The sequence below is a fragment of the Nomascus leucogenys genome, chromosome 9 (assembly GCF_006542625.1).
Source record: "Nomascus leucogenys isolate Asia chromosome 9, Asia_NLE_v1, whole genome shotgun sequence".
Lineage (NCBI taxonomy): Eukaryota > Metazoa > Chordata > Mammalia > Primates > Hylobatidae > Nomascus > Nomascus leucogenys.
In genome coordinates, this window is record NC_044389.1 from 3,710,169 (window position 1) to 3,736,165 (window position 25,997).

At 37.8% G+C, this 25,997-nt stretch overlaps 1 protein-coding gene across 6 annotated transcripts in view; it reads right to left on the reverse strand.

Moving 5' to 3' along the window:
• The window catches only part of NBEA (neurobeachin), a 723,704-nt gene that overhangs the window by 52,369 nt on the left and 645,338 nt on the right, over positions 1–25,997 (reverse strand). For all 6 annotated transcript variants that reach the window (XM_030818536.1, XM_030818537.1, XM_030818538.1 and 3 more), the window contains one exon: positions 14,429–14,581. In XM_030818536.1, coding sequence (XP_030674396.1) covers positions 14,429–14,581 — 153 coding nt within the window. The remainder of the gene's footprint in view (positions 1–14,428; positions 14,582–25,997) is intronic.

A 25,997-nucleotide genomic window follows, 5' to 3' on the forward strand; every position in this document is an offset into this window, starting at 1 on the left:
AAGTTGACAACAGGAACTAAACACCCATGCTTTCATTTTAGCAGAACTCTCTAAAATGTTCTGCTAAGGTGGATTTATCTATCTCTGCTGCTGTAGCCATCACTACTCCGCATGCTCATCCCCAGCCCTTCACCTGCCTCTGTAAGACTAGAGATACCTGAGGGAAAATGGCCACTGGTAGGAAGTCCCAGGGAGACTATAGGCTCAAATTTTAAAATACACCCAGAATCAATAATTTCTTACTACTTTTACTGCTACCCCGGTCCAAGCCACCATCATCTCTTACATTATCTTCTAGCAGATCTCCCTGATTCTACCCTTGCAGAAGCATTCATTCCCAACACTGCAGCCAGAGTGATTCTTTCAAAATTTAAGGAAGATCAGTCACTCTTCTACTCAAAAGATTGCAAGGACTTTACATTTTACTCAGGGTAAAAAGGCAAAGTACTTAAGATGGCCTTCCAGACCCTGTGTGATGCTCCCCCACTATTACTCAGTCCTCTTTTCCTACTGTGTGCCCACTTGCCTACCCTTTCCTGGCCCACTGGCCTCCTTGCCAAGCACATCCCTGCCACAAGGCCTTTGCTCTAATGTTCCCTTTGCCCACAATGCTCTTTCCCCAAGAGAGTCACTTGGCTCCCTCCCTCTGCTCCTCCAGGCCTACCTCTAATCTCCCTCCATAGGGAGGCTGTCCTGACCTCTCTCCCCTGCAGGTACTCACGGTCCCCTTTTCTTGCAGTGTTATTTTCTACCACCGATCACCTTCTAAGATACTAGATATTTCACTTTTAAAAAATTGTCTATCGCCTGTCTCCCTTTGGTCAAAAGTGAGCTCCGGGACGGCAGGGATCCTTGCAAACACATAAAACATCACTTGGAACACTCAACAGGTATCCGTTGAATAAACACTATCAGTGTTTACTGGGACTGTTTGTTTATTTGTCTGTGTCCTAACTAGAGTGCACCTTCTGAAGCCACTCACTGAGTTGCTCATCCTTGTGTTCCCAGAGCCCAGAGCAGGATGAAGCGCATGATAGCCCCTTCATAACTAAGGAATGAACGAAGGAATTTCTCTACTCTAGCTTCACTTAGAGTAGGATCCATGGCCATTCTTTGTATTTTCCATAATGCCTTGCTCATACTAGCTCTCAGTAAAGACTTAAGGAACGAACAAGTCCTCAATTTGAGAAATAAGGAGGACACTGCAGTTCCAAGAGATAGGGTGTCTTACTTCCAAGTGCCATGGTGTGTGGTAAGCTGCACCTGACAGTGATGACTTGAACAAACCTTGAGAATGACCCTGTACGGCAGACACACCTGAATGCAGTTGAGAGTCTCAAGCTAGGGAATTGGGGTGGCCAACCTGGAGATCCATTCCTTATCTGTGAAGAATATCTGAGCCCCCTCTGGCCCATCTCTTGGAACTCAGGCCATAATGGGAATCAAGGCCCTTTGTTTTGGGTTAAATGAAGGTTGCCAGACAGAGGTTGTTGTGGTTGGGTGGGGGAGTGTTAAGTAAAAATGTGATATAAACAGCAGGTTTTTTGCAAGTGGTTGCAGTTCTGCTGTCCAGTCTGCTGCCACTGAGCCATATGGGTCTCCTGTCCAGCCTGCTACCACTGGACTTTCCCCGATAGGTAAGTCCCCAGTAAAACTCTATGTCATGCTCGCTGGCTCTGGGTCTCTTCTTTGGCCTCTAGAACCTGGTGCCATCCCTGAAGTTAATAGGGGTTCAGCACAACACATGGCTAACAGGTGTTCCAGAGATGGCACTCAAACACAAGATGTCTGTCTTGATATTTTGAATTCCTACATTAAGACTTCCAAAAATTCTTATGTTATTTGCTTGAAATTCTTTTTTAAGCTGGGGTTTTTAAAAGTAGATTATACCCCAAATGCAAATTTTTACATTTGCATTTGGGGTATAATCTACTTAAAAAAAAACCCAGCTTAAAAAGGAAACATTTTCTTTGAAATACGGACATTCTGTAAAGGTTATAATACAATATGAGCAGAGCCATACTGGAGCTTGGCTTCCCCTGCCTCAGTGGCTGTGCATGCTCTGCTGACTGCAGACAGCCTGTACTTGGCTCAGCAGCACCAGGAATCTGCTGGGCTGAGGGCTAGATGAGATTATCAATGCACATCCGTGAAAGGGCCTTTTTCTAAAACAAATTTTTAAAAGGGTAGATTATGATGGATGAACCCAGCATTAGGGTAATGTTATCAGAGATACTTTCTATTTCTGTCCTTTGTCAGAAGGTCAGATTATAATCAGGTTAGAACTAAACACAATGCTTTATTAATGTTTCATGAGTAAGTCAGTCTAATAAGCCGAGCTTCGTGTGGATAAATTAAACCAATTCTTGATGTATAAACTTAATGACCTTAGAATGCATTGAAATGTCTACTAAATGTGTCTGTATCACTTTTCCAGATATTCTAGTGAGAGCAAATTTTGTATTTCACAGCTCTTCAGTGAAACACGATTCTTGGCACTGTATTTACAAAACAAACAATTCTAACCAATTACATACACGTTATTGTCCATAACCTAAACAACAAAGTACCGCTTCATTTTTTAAAAAAATGAAATTAGCTTGTAGACATGTAAAGTCTGCTACAAATGCATCAAATACCTGCTGTTCAATTGCTGGCATGCAGTAATAAAGCTGGGCATTTAATCATCAATGATATCACTTTTTATAATATTTTGTCATCTTTGCCTTGAATTTCTTAATGACAGTTTGAAAGAAGAAGGAGGGAATACTCATAGATATAGAATACTAATCCATACAAAGAAATGGAGGATTTGGACCACTGTGAATGTCATTTCTTTGGAATATATGACATTTTCATTTTATACTTTAGGCTCATTACAAAGAACTCTTTCAAATAAATGAAGATAACCCTAGTCAAAATTATAAATATACTAGAGCACATTTTCTCTAAACCTATTTCATAAGAACTAAATCCTGTATGAATTACCCAGCCAATATAAAGTTAGAAACTTTTAAAGTTACAAAACAACATAAAAAATAAAGCCTATATTCAAGGAATTTATGGAAAATTGAAATACTTGATATTTTATATTAGTGCCTAGACTTTGTATATTACATACTCACCAAATAAACATTCCTTCAGCAAGTATGAACATGTGTAGATAACTGGTTAAACTTTTTAGTTTTAACACAGGTATCTGACATTATTTCTGCAAGAGATCAGTATGATCATTTCCTGGTAGCAGGATGAGAAAACTGACCAGGAGTTGGAGCAACAGAAACTATGAAAAAGGTGCTATGAAGGAAAACTTCAAGTTGAAGCAGCACAGGAGACACTGAGAGAGGAGCAGCTGCAGAGTCACGCAGCCACATTTCACAAGATGTCTTTGCATAGCATTGATGCTTAAGACAGTTCTCAGAGGCAGCAGTGTGGGCTTGTCCTTTAGCTCTAATTCTGAAGCAACTAAGAATGGCTGCTATAGGTGTTACGGATACCGCTTTCTGTTGATACACAAGGTAGCTTTCCCTTTCCATTCTGTAGACTTCCTTCAAGGAAAACCCAGAAGCACAACACAGAAACAAGAAGCACTTTTCAAGTGAGGCACTCCTACACGCGATCCATTTCACCCAGCACTGCTTCCAGGTGATGCAGAGAACAAAGACTGGGGCAGTTTAATTATCCTGAATACGCAGAATTTTGTATAAAGCCTTTTGCTCCATGGAATAAAGGTTCAGTTCACAAGTCTTACCAGATTCATTAATTCCTATGATGAAATAACAGGAATTTGGTTTAGAATATAGGGAAACTGCAGTGCCTTGCTTCTTTCATTCCTTCATGAACACAAGTTGAACTTACTACTTACAATTAAAATGGACTATTCATTTCTGAGAATGTTTTATATTTCCAGAGATGCACAATATGTATCTTTCATATATTAGTCAGTTGTAAAACTTAATTCTTTTGAATCTGCAAGAGTAAATATTTGAGGAACAGTGGCTTCACTGAATTACATATGAATCCTTACAGTTCCTAGTGCATTGCACACAGCTGGCTGGATTAATATGTATTTACAGGGATGCTACACAGTGAGGCTTATTTTAAAGAAGCACACTTTGATTAAAGTCTGCTTATCAGCACTTTAGATGTTAAAAAGACAAGTTATAACAGGTAAGAAGTATACATAAACAGAAGTCAGTTCTTAAACTGGTCATGTTAGTATCAGGAGTAAATTATGTGTTATATTTAATTTATGTGCAATATAAGTACTCTGAGCAATAATAAATTTTAAAAATTTTTACTCAGAATTTGTATTCATGTGTTTTATTCTCTCTTACAGTAAGAGAGAAAGCCTACTTCAGAGTTTAAATTGTCTTTATAGTATTATACTATTTTTTCAGGCTATTCCTTTCAATGAATAATCTGTTAATTCTCTAAAACCCAAATGACATGAAACCATCTGGTGAGAATCAGGTTTTTTAAAGAGACTTTTTAAAAGAAAACCTGTGTATTGATCACATGTATACTGAGATAGACCAGAGTGTCACTGATGAAAACTGAATTTTAAGTCCGGGTCACAATTAGGTGTTTGGAGGCCATCCAAGCACAGATACAGACAGTTTGCAAATAACAAACAGGATATTCCCAAGTTTCTTTATAATTTGGTGACTGGAATATATATTGCAGTAGAAACAGTATTATTCTACTATGGTTTTGTTCGCAAGTCAATCTTTAAATTAAATTTAATCCAAAATACAGGTGGAATTTTACAGACTTCGAGATGGAACTAGGGGACACTACATTCAGAGTTCCAACTTGCGACACCAAGCATGGTTAGTTAGAAAAGCACTTGGGTTCAGACTTTCCATGAACCACTTTGCCTTCCTAGGCCTCAGTCTCCTCATTCAAATAAAGGCGTATTCTAGCTCTAAAATCCCATTACTACAAAGCTTAGAATGTAAATGAGTATCATGTCTTCCATTTGTAGAATTGAAGAAGGACACCCTTCCTCTCATACCAGATGGGCAGAGGGAGCTGGTACTTCCTCAGCTGTAAGTTGAGGGTCTCCTGTCAGTGAAAGGAAGCCTTACGGGTGAGGGTGGAGGGTACAAGATATAGAAACAGGGACCACAGACAGTCAGGTCCTAAAAGCTGCTGGGGCTGGACCATGCTACTGGTCTTGGATCAATTCTCATCTCTTCCCGTCTTCTGCTCACCCTATGGAACTGGCTTCTGATTTCCTTCTCTTCTCCTTTCTCCTCTCCTCCACAGCTCCTCTTGCCACCACCACTTACCTATCCTGGAGACTGTGAATAGGAATACTGACACCTTGATAAGGTGGTGGTATTTGGCATGTAAATTTACCTCAATGGGGCCGAGCGTGGTGGCTCAGGCCTGTAATCCCAGCACTTTGGGAGGCTGAGGCAGGCAGATCACCTGAGGTCATGAGTTCGAGACCAGGCTGGCCAACATGGTGAGACCCTGTCTCTACTAAAAATACAAAAAATTAGCCGGGTGTGATGGTGCATGCCTATAATCCCAGCTACTCAGAAGGCTGGGGCAGGAGAATCACTTGAACCCAGGAGGCGGAGGTTGCAGTGAGCTAAGATTGTGCCACTGCACTCCAGCCGGGGCAACAGAGTGAGACTCCATCTCAAAAAAAAAAAAAAATTATTTTTACCTCAATGGGTTTCAGGTTAACACCTCCTCAGGTAATTTTTTTTTTTTTTTTTTTTTTTTTTTTTGAGACAGGGTCTTATTCTGTCACCTAGGCTGGAGTGTGATGTTGGCTCACTCTCCACCTGGGCTAAAGTGATTCTCTCACTCAGCCTCCTGAGTAACTGGGACTATGTACCACCATGCCTGGTTACTTTTTTTTTTTTTTTTTGTATTTTTAGTAGAGATAGGGTTTCACCATGTTGCCCAGGCTGGTCCTTGAACTCCTGGTCTCAAGCAATCAATCTGCCTTGGCCTCTGAAAGTGATTTTTTAAGGATTAAAACAATGATGCACCTGAAGTTCTAGCACAGTATCTGGCACAGAATACACACTCAAATGGCATATGCTATAAGCACTATCATTGCCATTATGATATCCTGGTCAAGCTTCATATCAGGATGACTCAGGACTATCACTAGGGTATGGGGTAAGGTGGCTAAGATTAGGGTATCCATTCTGATTTGCAGCAGTTGTCAGCAGTTAAGTCTTGGAATGAGGAAAGAGAAGAAAGAAATGCAAGCAGCTACACTAGCAGAGAAGAGTGCCTTAGGCCAGCCAGATAGCTGTTTGCATGTAAGAAGAAGTGTTAACCTGGTGCTGCCTGTAGTAACATTAATTTACTAAGGACGGTTTTGTCACTTCATCTTTTGATATACAACTTCCAAATCAGCAGTGGCCAGTGAAACTTGAGGTAGAGGCTAAAGTCACTCCCTATCAGGGCTACAAAATTCACATTTCCTCTAGGGCCTCACTGAGCACTTGACTGATTCTTAAGCCTTATAATAAGGGCTTGATACAATGAATTATCTGGTTTTGCAGTCTAGAAGAGATTGTAAACTACCAATTTTCATCGGTATGGCTGAGGGCTATTAAAGGAACTGTGCTGATAGCTGAGAACCTGAAGAAGAAAGTAGAAAATAATAGATATGGAATTATATCACTTCATGGAATAACAATGGGTACTCAGGATGATAAACTCGACTTTTTTAAGTAAAAACTTAAGTATCATCCTTTGTATAAAAGGGCAGGGAACAAAGTAGTAATAAATTTTAGAAAGAGAACCATAATACAAGGAACCGAAACTACTCAACAAGGAAACAAATAATCCTATTAAAAATGGGCAAAGGATTTAAATAAACATTTCTCAAAAGAATACATACAAATGGCCAACGGATATATGAAAAAATGCTCAACATCTCTAATCATCAGAAAAATGCAAGTTAAAGCCACAGTGAGATATCACCTTATACCTGTTAGATTGGCTATTATAAAAAAGACGAAAGATAAGTGTTGGCAAAGATGTGGAGAAAAGGGGAACAACTACACTGTTAGCAGTGGCATAAATTAGTAAAGCCATTTTGGAAAACAATTTGGAGATTCCTCAAAAAACTAAAAATAGGCCTGGTTTGGTGGCTCATGCCTGTAATCCCAGCATTTTGGGAGGCTGAGGTGGGAGGATTACTTGAGCCCAAGAGTTCAAGGCTCTTCCATCTCTATAACAAATTTAAAAATTAGCTAGGTGTGGTGGCATGCACCTGTGGTCCCAGCTACTTGGGGGGCTGAGGTGGGAGGATCACTTGAGCCCAGGAGTTCAAGGCTGCAGTGGTCACTGATTGCGCCACTACACTTCAGTCTGGGCAAGATGAGATCCTGTCTCAAAACAAACAAGCAAACAAACAAAAACAACTAAAAATAGAATTACCATATAATCCAGCCATCACACTAGGTATTTACCCAGAGGAACTGAAATCAATATGCTAAAAGAATATTTGCATTCCCATGTTCCCTGCAGCATTATTCATAATAGCCAGGATATGGAAGCAACCTAAGTGTCTACCAATGAATGAATGGATTTTAAAAATATGGTATATATCAACAATGAAATAATATTCAGCTTTAAAAAATAACAGGAAATTCTGTCATTTGTGGCAACATGAATGAACCTGGAGGATATTATGTTACATAAAATAGGCCAGGCACAGAGACACAAATAATATATGATCTCACTTATGTATGGAATCTAAAAAAAGTCAAACTCATAGAAGCAGAGAGTAGAATGGTAGTTACCAGAGGCTGATGGGAGATACGGATAGGAAAAAAGGGAAATGTTGGTCAATGGGTACAGTTACAGTTAGGAGGAATAAACTCTGGTGTTCTATTGCACAGCAAAGTGACTGTAGTTAATTATTTATATATATATATAAATATATATATATTTTAAATATATTTTAAATGTTTTTACCACAAAACAATGATAAATATTTGAGGTGATGGATATGCTAACTATTCTGACTTGTATACATATATCAAAACATCATAGTATACCCCATAAATATAAACAATTATTAATTGTGAATTAAAAATAAAATAAAACTTAAAAGATAACCATAATGCTTCAAAAAAGTTCTCGCTTAGGAAAATATAGAAACTTCATTTATCTGGAAAGTTTATTTAGTTGGATTGCATTACCACCCAACACACTAATCGAATGTAGCATTTTCTGTAGATACAGGTAGGTCTTGTTTAGCTTATACCAACGCTAATTATTTAATGGTTTCTCATCATTAATAATTATTAGCTTTTCCTACATTCAAAAAATTTGGGGTATAATACTGTCTAGGGGATTTGTCTTTAAAAGCAAGACTTTTCTATTTCATTTAGGCACATCAGTAATAAAATTATTAATTCTAGGGGCATACAAACTTCTTTGACTATGAAGAACACAAATTCTGTGTCTATAATGAATCACTGTTTCATTAAAATAAATCTAAAAATGTTTTAGCATTCAATAAATACATGAAGAGATGCTCAATATCATTAGCCACTAGGGAATATATATTAAAATTGTAGGCTGGGCGCAGTGGCTCACGCCTGTAATCCCAGGCCAAGGCGGGCAGATTACGAGGTCAGGAGATCGAGACCACTCTGGCTAACAAGGTGAAACCCCATCTCTACCAAAAATACAAAAAATTAGCTGGGCGTGGTGGTGAGGGCCTGTAGTCCCAGCTACTCAGGAGGCTGTGGCAGGAGAATGGCGTGAACCTAGGAGGCGGAGCTTGTAGTGAGCCCAGATTGCACCACTGCACTCCAGCCTGGGCGACAGAGTGAGACTCCGTCTCAAAAAAAAAAAAAAAAAAAAAAATTGTAATGAGATATTACCTTACATTCACTAGAATGGCTGTATAAAAAAAAAAAAAACAGGTAATAAGTGGGAGTGAGGATATGGAGGAACTGGAAATGTCATACATTGCTGGGGAATGCAAGGTCATTTTGAGAAACAGCTGGGCAGTTTCTTAAAAAGTTAAACATAAATTTACCATACGACCCAGCAATTCTACTCCTAGGTCTGTACCCCAAATAAATAAAAATGTATGTTCACATAGAAACTTGTATATGACTGTTCATAGCAGCATTACTCAAAATTGCCAAAAAGTAGAAACAAATCAAATGTTCATCAACTGATGAATGGGTGAACAAAATGTGATATTCCACACAATGTGGTACCATTATGTAAAAAGTTGAGCAAAGTACCATTACACGCTACAACATGGGTGAATCTCAAAAACTACTCAAAGAAGTCAAACTCAAAGACCCCATATTGTATAATTCCTTTTATATGAAATACACAGAAAAGGCAAACCTTTGGAGATAAAAAGTTGATTAGCAGTTGCCTTGGGCTGGAGGTGGGCAGGGGATCTTTCTGGGGTGGTGAAAATATTCTAACATTAGACTGTGGTAATGGTCATATAACTGTTAAAATTTACTAAAAATCATTAAATTGTACACTGAAAACAAGTGAATTTTATGATATATAACTTATATTTTAATAAAGCTGTTAAAAATGTTTTGGCATCATCTAAGTGACAGCAAGAAAGTGATTTTGTTACATGTATCAGTGCCTGGTTCTTTTTAATGGCTAACTAGTACTTCATAATGTGGAGTTACTGTAGTTTATTTTAGTTTGTTTATCTATTTACCAGGTGAGACATATTTGGGTAGTTTCCAGTTTTTGATGAAAGCAAATAAAGCCATTATAAATATTAATGTACTTGTATGAATATAAGCTTTCATTTTTGGGGGGCTAAAACCAAGGAGCAGGGTTGCTGGGTTATATGGTGTGTTTATAAGAAACTACCAAACTGTTTTCTACCAGCAGGATATGTGAATTTCAGCTATTGTGCATCTCTACCAGGGCTTGGAACGTCAGAGGTTTTTTGTTTTTGTTTTTTTCCCCCCTTTTAATTTTTAAAGTCATTCTAATGTGTAATGGTAGCTTACTGTGGTTTCAATTTGATTAATTTTAATTTGTGGATCAATTTTTGATATGAGGCATCTTTTTCATGTGTTTATTTGCCATCTACATATCTTCTTTGCTGAAGATTCTTTTGCCCCTCCTTTAAAAAAATTAATTCTCTAAATATTGTTTTACTTTTATTATTTTTGAGTGCTCTTTATATATTTCAGATCCTAGTCTTTTATTAGATGTGTTTTGAAATATTTTTTCTCAGCCTGTGGCTTTCTTTTAATTTTCTTACAGTAGTGTTCAAACAAGCTAAGTTTTAATAAAGTCCAGTGTATCAATGTTTTCTTTTATGGGTTGTGCTTTTGTTGTCATATCTAAAACATCTTTGCTAACATAAGGTCAGAAAGATTTCCTCCTATATGTTTCTTTTAGATGTTTTATAGTTTTAGGTTTCAAACTTAGGTCCATGATCTATTTTGAGTTAATTTTTTTATATGATGTGATGTAAGGACTGAAACCTTCCCCTTCCTTTTTCGGATATAGATATCCAACTCTTCTAGCACCAATTTTTCCAGCACCATTTGTTGAATGCCAATTTATCTTTATTTTATTTTTTTGAGAGAGGGTCTTGCTCTGGTGGAGTGCAGTGGCGCGATCTCAGCTGGAGTGCATTGGCGCGATCTCAGTTCATTGCAGCTTTGACCTCCTAGGCTCAAATGATCCTCCCACCTCAGCCTCCCAAGTAGCTGGAATCACAGACCCCATGCCACCACACCTGGCTAATTTTTGTATTGTTTGTAGGGACAAGGTTTCACCAATTTATCTTTAAAGCCTGTTTTGCCATGTCTATTAATCAGGTAAAGCAAAGAACACAGCAGAACAGCTAAGAAGACGGTGTGAGCTATGAGCAGAGAGGACAGTAAAAACGAGGAAAAACCGTGGGGACCAATTTCTATAGCGAACAAATTATTTTCCAGTGGACAAATCTGGAGGCATTTGACCAATCACTTAGTCCACTGTTTCCTACGTCTGCATTGGGAAGCATCAGTGCAGACGTACTCCTAAGAAGAGATATCACTGAGGACCTTTACTTCCACCTATCTTTGTTATGACATCGGCTCATTTACAGAGCAGGCAGCTTCTCACCAAGACCACTGACTAGCTGTGTTCCTATTTCCAAACAGCATTCTGCCCAGGCTTTCTCCATCTGGAGAAGTATTTACATGTATTATAATTGAGTACTAGTTAAAATACTTAGTAACTCCTGTTCTCACTGAAATTTGCTATTGTTAATGCAAGATAAGGGAGTTGTTGCAAAAACTGAAAGGAGACATTCATACTATCTCTCCAATGAGCTATCTCTCCAATGGCTTCTTTTCAATACAAAAAAGTCTCTGCTTAAATAACTATAATGAGAAACTGATCTCAGATAACTGCTTTCAAAAATGCTAACGCCAAATGCCCTATGCTTTTCACAACACAATTTTGTTAATTTAGGCCTCTACTAGAAACTTAAGGCAAGATGGTTTAGATCGTACACATGAGAGCCCATTTCCCCAATTTTTAAAAACATATGCCCTTTCCCTGTATCATAGTAAATCTTCCCTCATCCTAAAACTTTCTTCTCAAACTTTTAGTCTTTTATTAAGAAGGCAAATCCCTTTCCTAAAGTTATCTCTACACTGAATGGAACGGGTACCACTGAAATGAGTACTCTCCTAGCAGGAAATGTGCCCTAGTCTTGGGACTGGGAAACGACAGTGGCCTCCTGCTCATCCAGTCTGCGCTACTGCATGTTTGGAAGTCTAAAAAATGTCATATACATTTCCTGGTACATTATCAGTAAACATTAGCAAATTAATAAATGTGAAATGTCCAGTGGATAATAAAGATAACTACTCTATGTTTCTTTAATGCATATTTAAGCTTAGTATACTTGCAGTCTTTATCTGTGAATGATCTGCATTAACCATATCCATGATGTTAAAGGAAATAAATAAGGTCTCGATTGATAATTATAAACCTAAAAGTAGAGATCCAATAAACTCAAAGAATTTCACAAAGAAGAGATAATATCAGAGGTAGCTGGCATACTGGAAAGAGTGTGACTTAGGAGTTAAAACTTTCCTGTACTTGAATCTGGGCTCTGCCATGGATAAATTACAAAACATGTCTGGCCTTCATGTTTCTTATCTGTAAAATAAATGTTAAAAAAAATCAAGTGCCTTGCTTAATGCCTGACAGGTAAGAGGCACTTATTATCAGCACCCATATGATAATTCTGTTCAACAGCACGATCAACAAAAGCATTGGTCCAACAACTATTGGCTACTTTGCTGGCCTGAGTGAAGGATTCATTCAGTTTGACTAGTTTGGACTTAATAAACTATATGATAACAGCAATGAGATTACTACACCTCTATAATTCATTAATTCATTCATTCACTCAGAAATATTTACTGAACAACTAGTATGTGCCAGGCAGGGTTCTGAGCTCTGGAGCTACAATGGAATGATGTGACTGAGAGATATTGATATACAGTGAGCTTTTAGGGTTGCATTTTTGGAGCTGGTATCCTTACACTGATATTTATAGATAACATTCAAGTATGTAAGAATAATGTGGTGATGAAATACCAATTCTAAAAAGAAACAGAAATTTTCAGAAGTATATATTACCGAAATATAAGTCATTCACATTAAAAATGTAAATTGAAGAAATAAGCTATTGTTCAAGGGAATAGTACGAAATAACTGCATATATCTGAAAGTGCCAATTTAACAGATTGAGAAGTGAGAGGGATTGGCAATAAGACTTATGCAAAACATGAAATTCTCTAAAAAAAAGGGGGGGAGACCACATTGCAGATTATCTAGATGATGCTTTTAAGCATAGGTAGATTACATCAGCAACTTTCTAAAATAAAGTACATTAAAAGTAAAATATTTCTTAGAGACAGAAAATATTTCTCCAAATATTTCTCCAAAATAGAAGAAAGTGTGTGACTGACAGTAAAGTCCAAAAGAAAAGTGACAGAAAACCGAGAGGAGGGGAGGAGAACCCCGTATTTTATGATTCTGTTTATATGAAATGTCTAGAATAGGCAAATCTATGGAGATATAAAGTAGATTTGTGTTTGCCTTGGGCTAGCTGGGGGGAATGGGGAAATGAGGAAAAATCGGGGAAGTTGCTAAAAGGTATGGGATTCTCTATGAGGTGATAAAAATGCTCTTAAATTGATTGTGGTGATGGTTGCACAACTTTGTGAATGGACTAATATACATTTTTTTTACTTTAAATGATGAACAATTTGCATAGGCTATGAATTGTATTTCAATTAAGCTTTTTAAAAAACGAGGATTAAGGAATATGTGAATTCCCTTATAATGTGTGGACCTTATTTGAATTCTGATTCAAATAAATAAGCTGTAAAAACAAAATAAAATATATTTATGAGACAGTTGGAAAAACTTGGGAGTGAATGAAACAGGGTTAAAAATATATTTGGCATCATTGGTTTTATTGATGTAATTCAATAGTACAGTAGAGAGGCTGTTTTGTAAAGTGGTTTATTGTCATGTACTATAACCATGTTGGGATTAAAATCTCCTTAAATATGTGTAAAATGTATTAAAACCCATCAAATTCCCATCACATTCTATTTATACATTTCTCATTTAAACACCCAGGTATCTGTAATATAGCTTAAAATAATGATGTTTTCTTCTGGGAGGCCCAGGTAGGAGGATTTCTTGACCCCCGGAGTTCAAGATCAACGTGTGCAACACAGTGAGATCCTATCTTACCAAAAAAAATCTTTTTTAAAAATTAACTTGGCATGGTGGCATTTGCCTATAACCCCAGCTACTCAAGAGGCTGAGGTGGGAGGACTGCTTGGGCCCAGGAGTTTGAGGCTTTAGTGAGCTATGATTGCATCACTTCACTCCAGCCTGGGCAACAGAGTGAAACACTGTCTCTAAAACAAAACAAAAAAAGATGTTTTCTATTTCAGAATGTTTATACCATAAGGTATGTTTCACAACATAAATATCCCACATATAAATATGTTCTAAATAAATATTTTTCCGTTTTGAGCGTTTTTATAAGTGAAAAAAGTGTTCAGATTTAGTCAGTAGACAAAACTAAGAAATAGGCATTTATTTTAAGCACTTTAGAATACATTATGTTAGTCAACAGATGCTCATCTGATTGCCTTCTCCTAAGGGAGCAAACATAACTGAATTACCATTGCTTTATTAGTCCTCATGAAAGGAAAATCCACTCTACAATAAGGAATGCTGTCGAGAAAACAGTAAAATGTTTTCTTTTTCACTTAAAATTTTAATCTTGTATTTATAGATGTTAATGGGCAATTGGTAATATTATAGTAAAGAACAGGACAAAACAAAACTACAGAATATGTTAACTTCCTGGTGACTGCTCAAGCAAAAGCAAAATCTCTCTTACCATCCTGTTGATCCGCACAAAGTCTTCAGGTTTTTTTGCCCAAGGGGGAAGATCAACATCATTTACCACTACTTCATCTTCCCTGACACCAAGATTATATCCATTACTGTTGACAAACATCTCTGGTAGGTAGTAGAACTCTGGAATCAGTTCCTATCAGGAAGAAAAATGAAGCATATTAAACCACTTGATAAAAATCAGTTGAATAAAACTATTAACTTATAACTTATTAACTATAAATGGAATAAAATAATTTCTTAAAACCAATATTTTATGAATTAATTCTATTCTATTCTTCATTTAATTTTATTTAAAGATCTGAGAAGATGAAGCATTTCTTGTGAACAATTCACTTGAAAGTTTATGTTTATGATAGATGATATTTTAAAATGTTACCTATTTTCAATCTTATCCTCCCATAAATTAATGAAGAGAAATGAGTACACAAATTAACAACAGTTCACAATAGCATTAGAAAACAAATATGTAAAGCTACATAAACAAGTTTATGTTGAGTAAAATCTTCGTCTGAAAATTTATGAACTATCCAAATTAAAAACTAATTGCCAGTATTTGTAATAGATCACATATTTTCTACTTTTCTTTTTAACTATACTGACAATTACAATATGTGGTTTTTATAAAGAGATTCATAGTTTTTTGACTTGATAAATTATTTTTATATCCATCACTGAACACAATAAAAGAGATGATACACAATATGATAAACAGTTTTAAATATTTAATGCATGCCATAGAAACGACAGGTTCTCAATAAATTGGATGCAAAGACAACTTGTGTAACTTGTATGTAAGTGTAGCATAAACAACTGGATTCAAGGAGAACTTGTGTGTGATGTACAGTGTCTAATTTGAGGTTTCTGTTACTTTAGAATAAATCTGATATAGAAATGAACTGATTTTAATACCCTGAAAGTTTTTGTTGTTGTTTTTAAAAAAGTAATTGGGAGAAAATTAAAACAAACTACTGTACCATCCTGATCATCTTTTTTCAAATACCAAGATAGGGCTGTGAAGCTACACATTTATTTGTGTAATATGATCAGCATTGATGGCATAGCATCTGAAATTTAAATCTCACTGTCATCTTTTCTAGGGATGCATAGAAAAAATTAAAACCACCACATACTGAGGTCTTCAAATAAACTGGATCCCTAACTTTCTAGAAAAAGCATATATAAAATCTTTCTTTTCACAAGTTTTCCTGCTAAAACTGATATATCTGTTTTAAGTGGGCGTTAATTTTAGCAATGCTCTGTGTGAAACAGACCATTACCCTTATGATGATCACTGTGAGCCATAAGAAAAATATAAATGTTCATTTTCTCCAGCGTTGTGGGTGCATCAACAGGTCCATATAAATGATTTTTCTGGATAAATGGAGCTTTGCTTTTTAAGGATCTCAGTTTTCTTCTATTTAAATAGAAATCTTTCTAAAATCCTTTACATATTTCTCTGACATTTACTTGTGCACATAGTAAAGGTTTTTAGTACCAGAAACTGTGATGTGTACTCAGGAAACAAAAAATGAACAAGACATGGCCTTACTGTCAAGTAATGCATAGTCTGGCCTATGGGGCAGATGTAGAACCAGATGGTTATAAGACACAATAGCAGCTGTGGAAGAAGGGAGCAGGGAGGAAAGAGCAGGGGATTCTGCGCAAGTCAGGAGAGACTTCGATGGAGATGGGACATTGGAGTTGGAGCATGGCTAAGATGAAAACCAGAAGAGGGGGCCGGGCACCCTCAGGGAGTTATATGGAGTGGTGAGAAACTGAGCACGAGAGGAGAACAGGGTATATTGTGGGTAGATCAAGACAAGAGAGGGATGAGATGGTGGGAGGTATATGAGGCCAGATGGATGAGAAAAGTTTTATGAAGGATATGCTGTTTGGATTTGGTCTTATTGGTTTAGAAATTTTAAAAAAGAGTTTTTAACACAGTCATATTTGTTTTATAGCAAGACACTGGGTGACAAAGTAAAGGAGAGATTGGAGAATGGGGAGATGTGGTGTATATGCATGTGTAGGGAGGAGAAAGAGAGAAGGGCAACTGCTAAGTGTGGAGAGAAAGGGGCCCTACTGTGGAACTTTATCAAAGAGGGGAAATCTACAACAGAGCTAAAGAGAGGGAATTAGATGGCTCACACTAAGAGCCAAATGTGTATCAACAATAAAGTATGTGCAAGACCTCAAGGCCACAATGAAAAAGGAAAAGAGAATTCTAGTGGAATTAATACAAATTAATATAATTTTTCAATGACTCCAGTGTGAACGGGGAAATGGAGAAGAGGCTGAAAAGAAAAACCATACGGTAGAAAACACATGTTTATTTGCCAAAAATCATACCGTTTAATTGAAGGACAAGACAGGCTAAAGGACGCTTCAGCAGTGACTATTCTATCAGCAATGACTATCAGGAGTTTGGTTTCCAGGCTGGGCAAACATGACAGTATTTATCAGTCACGGAAGGAGCAGTTTGGTATGATTGCTGACAGGAGAGCAGACGTAAAGAATCACTGCTGTTCTCATGTATTGGCACCCAATCAGAAATGCATATTATTATCTTATGACTTCAGTGTATTAATGCAAAATACATAGTTTCTTCTGCTCTTACTTTCACTCTTTGGGAAAACATGAGGAATTAGTAAAAGGTGCAGAGAAGGCAAAGACGATTGCTATTTGCATATGTCCTGGTCTTCATGTGACACAATAGCAGTAACACCCTAAAGGGTCCAAAGTGGGAAGGAACATAAGCTTGTGCAGCTGTTCGGCTGGGAGTGTGATTTATATGTACTAGACTCACACAAATCAGGTGTTTCCCTTAGTGCCTTTCATCAGTTATTTGTGCTCATGTCCTATCTCTATAATGAGGCTATAGAAGCTTCCTTGAGGGCAGAGAGGAACGTATATATCTACATGTATATAGCAAAATATATTTAGTTTTATTTAAACAACTCAAATAGTCTTAATTTATCTTATACCATCTTGGCACTCTATAATGTTTTTCATATATTATTTCCCATTCTTCCCTGTATAAAATACGTGGTCGTTATTAACCTACTTACCACTACAATGCAATTTCACTGAAAGTCATTAGATTCACAAAGGCGCAAGAAACATAGGATGTCATATTTATTAACGTGAATAAAATTTGGGAAAATGCAACTTTAGTATGAATAAGATCTGGGCAAACGCAAAGTTTTGAGCCTATTTTGTGAGGTTTATGTTTTGCTGGATCCTTCGTAGCTCTCGGTGCTATCCTTTGCGTGCAGCAGGTGCTCATTTAATATTAAACTATTAAAGATATTGGATGAAGTTATTTTAATAAGACTGGAAATCTTCTGGGGAATATGCAGATGGTCGGAAAAATGCCTCAAGATGGGGAAAGAGTGAATGAAGAACTTTATTAAATAAAAGGAAAGGGATATAAACCCTGACATGAAATCTGCCTTTTAAGGGGAAACTTTTCTGTTTAAAAAATGTTATCTTGCTTATTCAAGTTACATTTAAAAGGCTCAAAAGTATAAAACAGCTCAATTTAAATACAGAAAAAGTTGATTTTAAAGTTGCCATCAGAATTGTTCTCAAACTGCAGAAGTGGCAGAAGACTAATTTCATTTTCATTTAGGCACTCTAGAAAGAAGGGCACTAACAGCTGGCCTCCATCAAAGAACAACGCAGGCCTAGAAAGATCTGTCTTGATGGTTCTTTAGAAGGGCAGGAGGAAGAATACTCCAGTAGGATCATTCAAGGAGGCCCTAACTGGGGCTAGTCATAGAAAGAAGTAGTGTTACCAGGGCCTTCAAGACACCCTTCTAAGTAAGGATGGTTTTTTTGGCTCCATTCTCATCAGGCCACCCAAAATGTGGTCATAAATTAGGGCATTAACTAAGATGTAGATGTAAGCTGTTAGAGGCCTGATGTTTGAAGGGACAAAGAAACTCTCCCAGATTTCTCATAATGAAAACAATCACTAAACAGTCATGTTTTAAACACAGATAGAAACTTCTGAAGCACAGCTTATTTGCAGAGCCCCTAGAGGTTTCAAACACCAGAGCGATCAGTGACTGAAGCTCTCTGAACCTGAATTCCAGAGTTGGGGATAGTTTGGAGTTTTGTGAAGGGGATAGTAGAGGAAGTGAAATCACAAGAAGTCTAGAGAGAAGTAGCTGAAGCAGCAGAGGGGAGACTTTTTTTTGGTCTCAGTTTTATTGTTTTACAATCTTGTTTCAAACAGCAATTTTTATTTGAAGTTAGTAGTAAACACAAGACATTAGTATAATTTATATTCACAATTCCATTATTGAAAAGAGTTGTTGTTTTAAAAATATAAACCAAAGAATATGAGCGTTTCATCTCTGAGATTCAACTGGTTATATGCAAGATGACAATTACTACATCTGTGCTCCGAGGCCAGGAATCAACTTAAATGTTACCTGTAGTCATTCTGTTTTAAACCAGCAGGTAACATTTATTTTGGTACCTTTCTATGTCTTGGCACTGTTCTAAGTGCTTTACATATATTTTTTTAATCTTCACAAAAAGTTTGTGAAGTAGGTGTTCTCATTATTCCCACTCTATAGACCTGAACACTGAGGTAAAGATTGGGTGGGTAATTTGCTAATGGCTGCACTGCAAATTGGTAGTAAGGCCAAAAATCAAACCCAGATACTTTAAATCCAGGTTTCCTGCTCCTATATTCTGTATTCTGCCTTTTAAAGTAACAATCCAGTCATTCTTTTTGTTTTTTTGCGATGGAGTCTTCTCTGCTGCCCAGGCTGGAGTGCAATGGCATGCTCTCAGCTCATTGCAACCTCCGCCTCCCGGGTTCAGACAATTCTTCTGCCTCAGCCTCCCGAGTAGCTGGGACTACAGGCATGTGCCACCACACCTGACTAATTTTTGTATTTTTAGTAGAGATGGGGTTTCACCATATTGGCCAAGCTGGTCTTGAACTCTTGACCTCATGATCTGCCTGCCTCAGCCTCCCAAAGGGCTGGGATTAGAGGCGTGAGCCACCACATCCGGCCACCATCTGGTCATTCTATATGACGTTATTCTGTTTTAATTTTCTGCATAGCAATGATTATTTTCTCTATTTATTGTTGTATGCTTGCATGTCCCATCATAATAGAAATCCCAAAAGGTAGAGACCTTGTCTATCTTGCTAAGAATGGTGCTAACATATCATATGCAATCCATAAATATTTGTGAAATTAAAAATGAATCAAGATTACTATATGTTTACCATATCCTAAATTTCAGGCACTGAAATGTTGATTAAAAACTTTGCAGGCCCTGGTTTTCAAAGTGTGTTTCTTTTTTTTTTTTTTTTTTTTGAGACGGAGTCTCGCTCTGTTGCCCAGGCTGGAGTGCAGTGGCGCAATCTCGGCTCACTGCAAGCTCCGCCTCCCGGGTTCACGCCATTCTCCTGCCTCAGCCTCTCCGAGTAGCTGGGACTACAGGCGCCCGCCACCACGCCCGGCTAATTTTTTTGTATTTTTAGTAGAGACGGGGTTTCACCGTGGTCTCGATCTCCTGACCTCGTGATCCGCCCACCTCGGCCTCCCAAAGTGCTGGGATTACAAGCGTGAGCCACAGCGCCCGGCCGTGTGTTTCTTTTTTTGTTGTTGTTGAGACGCAGTTTTGCTCTGTCACCCAGGCTGGAGTGCAGTGGTGCGATCTCGGCTCACTACAACCTCTGCCTCCCAGGTTCAAGCGATTCTTGAGCCTCAGCATCCCGAGTAGCTGGGATTATAGGTGTGTGCCACAACGGCTGACTAAGTTTTGTATTTTTAGTAGAGCCGGGGTTTTGCCATGTTGGCCAGGCTGGTCTCGAACTCTTGATCTCAAGTGATCTGCCCACCTCTGCCTTTCCAAGTGCTGCGATTACAGGCATGAACCGCCATACCCGGCTCAAAGTGTGTTTCTTAAAGAAGAGGAACCTCATGGCTACCAGTGCGTTGAAGATAAAGGGGGAAGCTGCGCAGGCAGCAGCATTGGGATTGTCCCGTCTTCTACCAGGGAAATGTTACCTTATGTACATCAGAATCAAACAGGTCTGAGTTCAAATCCAGACTTCTTGCTAGCTTGGGCAGGTTTCTTAACCTTTTGACAAAAAGTTTATTGATAAGTAACATGGTGTTGATGTCAGCAATGAACTTTTAGGGTAGATGTGAGGACTAAATGAAATAATGTTTATAAAATAATACATTTCATAACTTTATATAAAATATACTCTAGAAGCTATTTGGTCTCAATTTTTTTTAGGGGCACAGATCAAAAATATTACTTCTGGCACTAGAGTTTACCCAGTACCAAAGTGCATCCTCTAATTCAGTAAAAAAGTTCTGTCACTATGGATGTTTGTGTTTTAATGAATAGCTATGTAGACAGTTCAGATGATGCAAGTATTTTTAGCAAATATGAGGAAAAAAATAGCTCACAGCAGTCTGAGTTATGTGAGGCATGCAAAAATTCATCAGGTCTAGTGAGACGTACGTGTGGGACTTCAGTCACTCACTGCCTCCTCAACCCAAGCCTGGAGAGCAACTGTTTAAAAAGGCATTTTGTTTCTGACCAGCTGCCTTACCCATTATCTTCATGTTCCTGAAATCGGTGATACAAAGAACAATGTATAGCCAATGGCTTATCTTATTTTAATGTAAATTCTTGGTAAGCAACTTAGGACCTGCCTCTTCTTTTTTTCTTAAAAACCCATTTATGATTGCTGCTAATCAGAGTGTATATTCAGGGCTACTTGAACCTATGTTACGGGGTAACGATTCTCAAGCTTTGAGCTCAAAGAAACTTTACACTTAATCATGTTTTCTGAATATGGTTATTTAAAGTTGACATATATATGGACTAAATATATTACCTAAACTAATCAGATGTATTTTATAAATTGCTTGCTCATGAGATTTTGGTTTATGTCTAAATGCACACTCAGACTGTAGAGAATGGTACAAACCAAACTAGTACTTAAAATATTTTTAAAATTGGTAACTCACGAGTTTTATCATAGACGGCTGTAACAGTCCTCCCATCCCATGAGTGAGCCCTTTGGCATCTCCAGTTTACTCCTCCCATAAAGAGGTGGAGTCTATTTCCCCCGTGTCTGAATATGGCCTGGCTTGTTTCAACACACAGAATGTGACAAGGTGATACTGCAAGTCTTCTTAGGGGAGCCTAAGAGTTAAGAGGCCTGGCAGCTTTTATTTTAGTCCTCTTAGAAGCCAGTTACCACATGCAATAGAGTGGCTCCCTTGCTAGAGAAACATGTGATAGAGACAGACATGCCCAGGCAGTTCCTGGCTGTTCCAGCCATCTCAGATGAGGCACAAGACATGCAAGCAAAGCCGCTGTAGATTCTGCCGCCCAGTCAAGCTGCCCCACTGTCACTGTGTGGCTTAGAGGTTAGCTCTCCTTTTTGAGCCTTAACTCTGATTGCATAATTGTCGATGAATAAATAGTTGTTTTAAGCCTATAGGTTTTGGGGTGATTTGTTACAGAGTCATAAATGACCAAAACAGAAACTGAATCCTCAAAGTGGAGTGCTAAAGTAATACAAAGAATTTAACACATGATTCTGGCTTGGGATGAGGCAGCAGGCAGAGGTGGGAGGGGTGGTGAGGAGCCTGGGGGGGTCTGGAAGATCAGCAAGGAAGTTGTTATTGGAAGCAGTCCCTCTTAAGTAGTGGTGGAAAATTAACATTGTCTTCTGCAACAATTTCAAAGACAGAAAAAGTACCTAATAAGCATGTGCTTCTGACTTAGCAGATTTCCAGGCAGAATGCTGAAAGTGACCAGTGGTTTCATCTAATGGTGTAAGCTATGCAAAAGAGATCAGCTATGCAAGAGAGAGATGAACTCAGGAAGAAACTGTTCAGTTTTGAAGCAGTATTTCAAGAAACAGAAGGGCCTAGAACACTCTCTTCAGTTGGCAAAAGATTCTCAAAATAAGACATAGGTTCAGGATGAAGATCAATTCCAAGGTGCAACAAGTAAAATATGGCCATAGAATAAAGCTAAAATCAAGGGTGTGCCTGTAAAACCCTTTTATAAAAGTTAAAATTTCAGGTAGTGTTTTTCAGACTTGCTCAGCTACACAGAGTGATTCACTAGAGAAAAGGATTCTTAGGGCGTTATAAACAGTATCCTAATTCACAGCTTGAAAGAGAGAATCCTGTTCCAAAAGGATTTGTGAGTATTAGCTTTCTCTAATTTGATACACAGAAAGGCTACACAGTTTTAAACCTGCTGTACCAATTTGGGAATATGAGGCTTTGGCCCTAACTTTCTATGGTCAGGAAGCATGCAGAGAAAGATACTCAGCTGCAAACCATGCTTATTTCTTCTGGAAACAAAAGAACGATTCAGAGGGCAAAGCCAATGTCCCACAGGAAGTAACCAAGAGCCATGGAAAATAATGAATTAGGGAGCCAAGCCCAGATAACAGACCTGGGCCCTAATCCATGGACAGTCCCTGTCCCTGCAGTCCAGGTAATCGATAACTTGTTCCTGGCTGGGTTTCAGAACTGCTATGAACCATTGACTGCTATGTACCTTCCACATTCTCCCCCTTTTGAATGGAGTTTCTACTGAAGTTTAACTGTTCTGTCTTACCACCACATGTTGTGTGTACATGGGACAGATAATTTGTCTTTTTAGTTCCCAGGTCTCCAAATTAGGAATTGCTGTGCCTTATCTGTATCTGGAGCTTATGTAGACATCGAGATACCAAGTTTTCAGTCTGATACAAATACTGGGATGGGACTTGTGGGGAACAAGTTGAGTATATTTTACATGTAGGAGGAATGTGAATTTTGACCAGATTCGGAGGACTGTGGTAGATTGTCTCTGAAGATGGGCACAGTAATCCCTCCACCCTCAGCGACCTCTTGAAATGTGACTTTGCAACCCAACTCATCAGCAAGTGGAGTCCGTGTCTACGCTTCCTTATTCTGGGCGGGCCCCATGACTTGCTTTGAGCAATACAATGCTGTGGAAGTAACACGATGTGACTTCCAGGCCTAGGCATGAAGTGGCCTTGCAGCTCCCATTCTTAAAATCCTCTTGGATATGAAGCATCTTAAATAACTGGACAGACTCGGTGCTAGTACTGGCTTCCTCTTTACCTGCCTGAGTGTGAACTTAGGTGAGTCACTTAATATTCATGAACCTCCTTTACAAAATAGGGTTAATGACTACTACCTCATAGGATTGTTTCAAGGACTGTATCAAACAACCAACAAAAACATGTTTGAAAACTATTCAGTATTATTTTAAAAGATGGGTTTATTTTTATAATGTGTAAGTGTACTCCTACAGAGGCACATTAGACACTAGATTGCCTGCTTAAGATAACTGCTGTTCTGCTGACTCTCTTCCCATTGACAAATTTCTGTTAATCAGCTTCTCTTTAAGGAAAAAGTCCAAGTAGTTTAAAATTTCCTAAATGAAAAACAGTGCAGGAAAACACCAAATATTATTAAAGGAATGGCAAAATGAACATTACAGCAGGCATTTTGGGTCTATAAATGTGATTTCTAGTTTATTTTAGCAGTTACGCTAAAACCCCACGGTATAGTTAATAGTATTATATACATTCTGTCAAAAAATAAGAACATATCCTCAAATGCAATTCCTAATTTATAAGCTTATGACAAGTTCAAGCTGCTGAGAAATTGGACCTGAAAGTATGTCTTAGAATGATAGAAGACCACTATTAACACTATCATAATTGTATACCTATTGCATCAAATCTGACATTTCAGTTTAATATATTTTGCTGAGAGAGAGTACCATTTTATGGCTTCCTAGTGAAATCAAATCCGATCCAGACGTTTTCACTTTTCTAATATAATTCATTGCAAGGTTTTAAAGCTGCCATCTCTTTTCTTTCTTTCTTTTTTTTTTTTCAAAAGACTGATGCCCTGGCATTCATTAATTCCACAAGAGCTCATAATGGGTCAATGAGTCAGTGGCGAGCACCTCCATTAACTGTATTAATTTACACTATGTCACCTTAATGACATTTTGTCACAGCTACCTTTTCTGACATCTACATAGCTATTCTAAAAGTAATATAACAACTTTTGAAGGCATTAAGGAAAATTAGTGTAAGAACTTCAGTAAGTTGAATGTCATTGTTACCAAGACTAGGCTAGAGGGAAAGAAATTTAAAAAATAATAATAAAGTAAAAACTAACTAGTCTGACTCAACTCCAGAGACCTCTCTCCTGAAAGGTCACTTCAACAGCACTCCTTCTTCCCAGCTTGCATTCATTAGCACAGGAAGAGACTGACATTAATGGAGACAGACAGAATAAAACCATCTACTGCATCCTAGTTCTCTCCTATGTGATTAACTGACTAAGTTAGTAGACACTGCAGAGATCCTTTTCTTCTCTGGAAATGGGAACACACTTCCTTAAAAAATACATGAAATGCTGTGTTTTAACAGCTTAGAAATAAGAGATAAAAACTTTAGGTTTTAACACACAAGTAGCAAAACAATTACTACTCGTAGCAACATATTTTTCTCTGATAAATCAGGTTTAATCATGAATTCAGAAGATTCTCAAATTAGCACTAGTTATTACCCAAAAGTCTTATCTTCTCTTTAACACTCTGGTCATGAGGACCCCAAATTCTGAGGCTATAAAGGGGAATATAAATATATTTGACTGGACACACACACACACACACACATGCACACACACACATGCACACACACAGGCACGCGCACACGCACACGCACACACACATTAAATGAACCATAACAAAGCTAAGACGACCGAGAAACCCTATTTGCAATGGAACCTTCTGCAACTTCAAAGATCTTTTTCAAATCAGTAAGAAGAAGACATGTGACCCAACTGAAAAATGAGCAAAAGATAGGAGTCAGTGTACAGGTCAATAAGTACATGAAAAATGTTCAACTTCCCTCAGAAAAAAAAATGCAAACTAAAACAAATATAACTTAATTTTTCACTTGCCAGACTAGCAGAAGTTCCATTGTTTAATACAATAGTGATGACGGGCGTAGGGGGCATGGGGAAGGAGGTACCCTTGCACACTGCTGTACGGAGTGAATTTTCATCTTTGAGGATGATGGTTTGGCAATATCTTAAAAAATAAAAAAAGTATATTGACTTTGAGCCATCAGTCCCATTAATAGGAATTAGCCTTTATGTATATAGAAGGAGTCCACCAGGATGTCTGTGCAAAGATGTTCACTATAGCCTTGTGTTTCATAGTAACAATCAGGGAGAAAGATTCTCCATCAACCAGAGATCACATATATAAATTATTGTATATTTGTAGCATGCTGCCTTTAAAAAGAAAGGGGAAGTCTACATGGCAAGATATCTAAGATGTATTAACATATAATATGAAAGGTTCACGAGTGGTGGTAAGAGAGCTGAAAATGAGAGCGATCTGTGTAATGTCAACCTGGGGAAATGAGCTTCTTATGAACTAATTAAGTCTTTGGGGAAAAAAAAAAGCTGCATGTTTGTGTTCAGTACAGCTGCTTGAGG